Here is a 4,345-nt window from a genome sequence, read left to right as displayed (position 1 = left end):
GCTGAGGAGTGTGATCCCCCTGTAGTTGGAACACACCCTCCGGTCCTTCTTAAAAAGAGGCACCACCACCCCAGTCTGCCAGTCCAAGGGCACTGCCCCCGATGTCCACGCAATGTTGCAGAGTCGTGTCAGCCACGACAGCCCCACAACATCCAGGGCCTTGAGGAACTCCAGGTGGACCTCGTCCACCCCCGGGGCCCAGCCACCGAGGAGCTTTTTGACCACCTCTGCAACCTCAGCCCCAGAGATAGAGGAGCCCACCCCCGAGTCCGAAAGCCCTGCTTCCTCAGCTGAAGGCGTGTCGGTGGGATTGAAGAGGTCTTCGAAGTATTCCTTCCACCGATCCACAACGAGTCGAGGTCAGCAGTGCCCCGTCCCCACCATACACAGTGTTGACAGAGCACCGCTTCCCCCTCCTGAGACGCCGGATGGTGGTCCAGAACCTCTTCGAAGCCGTCCGGAAGTCGTTTTCCATGGCTTCACTGAACTCCTCCTACGCCCGGGTTTTTGCCTTGGCGACCGCCGCTGCCCTCCGCTTGGCCTGTTGGTACCTGTCTGCTGCCTCCGGAGTCCCACAGGCTAAGAAGGCCCGATAGGACTCCTTCTTCAGCTTGACGGCACCCCTTAAAGCTGGTGTCCACCAGCGGGTTCGGGTGTTGCCGCCCCGACAGGCACCGACCACCTTACGGCCACAGCACCGGTCGGCCGCCTCAACAATGGAGGCACGGAACATGGCCCACTCGGACTCAATGTCCCCCGCCTCCCCTGGGACATGGTCGAAGCTCTCCCAGAGGTGGGAGTTGAAGCTCCTTCTGATGGGAGACTCTGCCAGATGTTACCAGCAGACTCTCACGATGCGTTTGGGTCTGCCAGGTCTGACCGACATCCTCCCCCACCATTGGAGCCAACTCACCATCAGGTGGTGATCGGTTGACAGCTCCACCCCTCTCTTCACCCGAGTGTCCAAGACATATGGCCGCAAGTCCAACGATACGATTACAAAGTCGATTATTGAACTGCAGCCTAGGGTGTCGTGATGCCAAGTGCGCATATGGACACCCTTATGCCTGATAATGGTGTTTGTTATGGATAATCTGTGGTGAGCACAGACGTCCAATAACAAAACACCACTCGGGTTCAGTTCGGGGGGCCATTCCTCTCAAATCACAACCCTCCAGGTCTCACTGTCGCTGCCAGCGTGAGCGTTGCTGGTGACCCGCGTCCCGGTGAGGGAAACTTTGGACCATTTATGTGTTTCATCATGGGGGTCTGGTGAGCCACGTATTGTCTGGTCCCTCCCCTAGGACCTGTTTGCCTTGGGTGACCCTACCAGGGGCATAAAGCCCAAACAACTGAGCTCCTAGGATCACTGGGACACGCAAACCCCAGGGAGGGGAGCATTGGTGTTTTGGGCCGATTTTTCGACATGCTATATTTTGGTGTTTTTGGCCGTATTTGCATATTCCATGGCGTGTCTCGGCACGCTATTTTATGTGGTTTTCAGGTGTTCTTTTGGAAATGTCATATAGTATAGCATGTCAAGAAACGTCATAGTAAAGAACTCCAAAAAAACTGCCGAAAACACCATAATGTCAAAATATGATGTGTCCAAAAAACAGTTGAAAACCACAGAAATAGTGCGCTGAGACACGTCATAGCATAGATTGTTGACAAAACATCCCCTGGTAAATCATGCAAACGGTATCACTGAAAACATACCTCTTGTTTTTCATCGTTAATATTTCATTTATTTTGAAGACGTGCTTTTTTCATTACACTGCCCCTCTCCTCACTCTGTGTACCCGTCTGCTCCTATTAGAAAAAAAGAAGAAGAAAATCTCTCACAAACTTTAGCTAAAAGCAGCTCACTCATGATCCAGTGTTTGCACTGAGCTACTTACAGTGTTGAAAACAAACGGAGCTGCTCTCTCCATAAATATGTCATTATTAAACCATAATATGTATTACTTAAAAACTACAATTTCCCCAGATGTACAGTAGAAAAAAAAACGAAAACGCACATCTGGATTCAACTTAATTTACATTCAAACAGAAAGTTATTACTGAAATAGTTAATTCCGTCATCAGCAAAACAATGCTGCACGTCAGTCTGTTTACATCTCCTTAAGATTGACTAAAAGTAAGTTGATGTCTTGTTATTCTCTGAGCACACACACATACATGCGCACATTCTAGCATTTTTCTATAACATTGAATATCTTGTAGTCCTCCAACCACGAAGCCTTAGACTTTGATTCTCTCTCCAGATTTTATAAGGTTTTTTTAGCCATCATTTCCATGGGTGTAGGAAATCTTTTGCACTGTTTTTCTTAGTCATAAATTACACTAGTCAATATTTTATTTATAACTTTTAGTACTTGGGTAAATAAAAGCGCTGATTTTTAGTAAATATTTGCAGACAAATTTAAGATTATAAAAATGTTTCTAATTTGTACACACGCAGGTCTTTTGTGCTTAAGAGCAATATTTTAAGATGAATTAAGTCATAAACCTAAGTGGATTTAGCCGAGATGCTAAAACGTCCGTTCTTATAAAGTAATGGTGGTCATCTGGTCCATCAGCGACGGCAGATCTCACTCACTCTGGATTAGCCTAACGTTCAAAAGTAAAGGTTCATGTGCTTTTAGTGAGATATACAGTCTATCAGTTGCATAATTTACAGTTTTTTCCTAGTGTTTTTCTTTACAATAACCATGTGAAGGATTTTCTCCTTGAAACAGTCCATCAGTCCAGCTGTATGGTTAACAGATGTGCGTCCTGTAGTGAACAGTCAGTCTATTCGTGTCTTTTATGTCTGATCATCAGCAGTCTTTATGTTTTGTAGATCTGGTGGTTTCCTCCGGCGGCACTCGGAGGCAGCGCAGCGCTCGCCCCCGCTTGGACGTCGACAAATCCCATTCTCTGCCTCCTCTTCCTCTGCTCCGTCATCTGCAGCAACACAGGAATTACATCAGGTAAGTTTGTTTTCAACATCTGCATCAGTCAAAGAAAGAAAATCTTACCTGATCTGGCAGCAAATTCAGTCAATACAAACATATGTGTCACAGTGTGCCATAAAAACTACAGCAGCATTACATGCTGTGCTTCCAATTCCATGACAATTTCAACAAAACTGTCACCAGCCGCAAAATTTTAAAAAGTCATAGTCTAGCATGTAGCCCAAAATAGTTTGAAAAAGTCATACTATTACATGTCAACAAAATTAAACAGTCATATTATAGCATGTCTTCTAAATCTTCACCAAAAAGTCACTGTAGCATGTTGTCCACAATACCATGATAAGTCATATGATAGCATGTCGTCCAAAATCGGCCCAAAAAGTCGTACTCTAGCATGACATCTCTAGTGAAAATTTTGAAGTACCCTATACTGTGACATTTTTCATCAGAATTAAGTGACATACTTTACTTTGACGTGTCTATTGTAGATCTTATGGCATGCTTTACCATGCCATTTCAATGAAAATTTAATTTTAGTTTTGGTCAAAATTTTATGGCATAAAATACTACAACATGTTAATATAGTATACAAAAAAATGTCATACGCCAGAGCATTAATCCAGGCTCTGTGTGTGTGTGTGTGTGTGTGTGTGTGTGTGTGTGTGTGTGTGTGTGTGTGTGTGTGTTACCTGTTCTTTGAGCTCAGTCAGCTGAGTGGTCAGTGTCGTTACCACCTTCATTGTTGCTGCCAGTTTGTCCTGTAACATCCTCATCTCGTTCTGCTCCCCGTCGCCCTCGGTTACCACCAGAGACATCGCCTGCATCCGCGGGAACCAGTCCAAGTTGTTGTTCTGAGGGGAGATTTGTCCACGTTAAGGTGCATGTTTCGTTTGGTACGGATCTGCAGTATTCAGGTGCAGTAATGTGTGTTTTACTTTGATCATGTGGGCGACGTAGCTCTCGGGTCCCGTGTAGTCCGTCTTGTTCTTCTCGCGCACCAGGACGATGAAGTACAGGTAGTTCCAGATGTTGTGCTCCAGTTTTATGTGCTCTTCAAACGACACCGTCTTGTTGTCAAACTTGTCTCTCTCCAAACCTGCAGAAACGCACAAATAAAGTCTTAGAGAATCTGTCCAAAGACGTCCTCACATACGTGTGTCCCCTACGCACCGCAGATAAAACACGTCGTCTTCAGGATCTCTTCTTTCTTCTGTTTCTCACTCCTCAGGTCGGCAAACGTGTCGATGATGACGCCGAAGATCAGGTTGAGGACGATGATGATGACGATGAAGTAGAACAGCAAGTCGTACACCACACGGGCAGGAAACAGCGGCTCCTGCACACACACACACACACACACACACACACACACACACACACACACA

General features: G+C 46.0%; 1 protein-coding gene across 1 annotated transcript; it reads right to left on the bottom strand.

The window, feature by feature from the left end:
• Positions 1-1,725: 1,725 nt before the first annotated feature.
• LOC121940553 (inositol 1,4,5-trisphosphate receptor type 3-like) lies at positions 1,726-4,296 on the bottom strand (the record flags this gene model as incomplete). The annotated part of the gene is made up of 4 exons (XM_042483299.1): positions 1,726-2,949; positions 3,650-3,811; positions 3,896-4,056; positions 4,131-4,296. Coding segments are annotated over 4 exons (606 nt in total), but the record flags the coding sequence as incomplete, so codon positions are not given.
• Between the last annotated feature and the right edge of the window lie 49 nt (positions 4,297-4,345).

The sequence above is a fragment of the Plectropomus leopardus genome, unplaced genomic scaffold (assembly GCF_008729295.1).
Source record: "Plectropomus leopardus isolate mb unplaced genomic scaffold, YSFRI_Pleo_2.0 unplaced_scaffold899, whole genome shotgun sequence".
Classification (NCBI taxonomy): domain Eukaryota; kingdom Metazoa; phylum Chordata; class Actinopteri; order Perciformes; family Serranidae; genus Plectropomus; species Plectropomus leopardus.
Note: the sequence above shows the minus strand (reverse complement) of the source record. Positions and strands in the feature narration are given on the sequence as shown.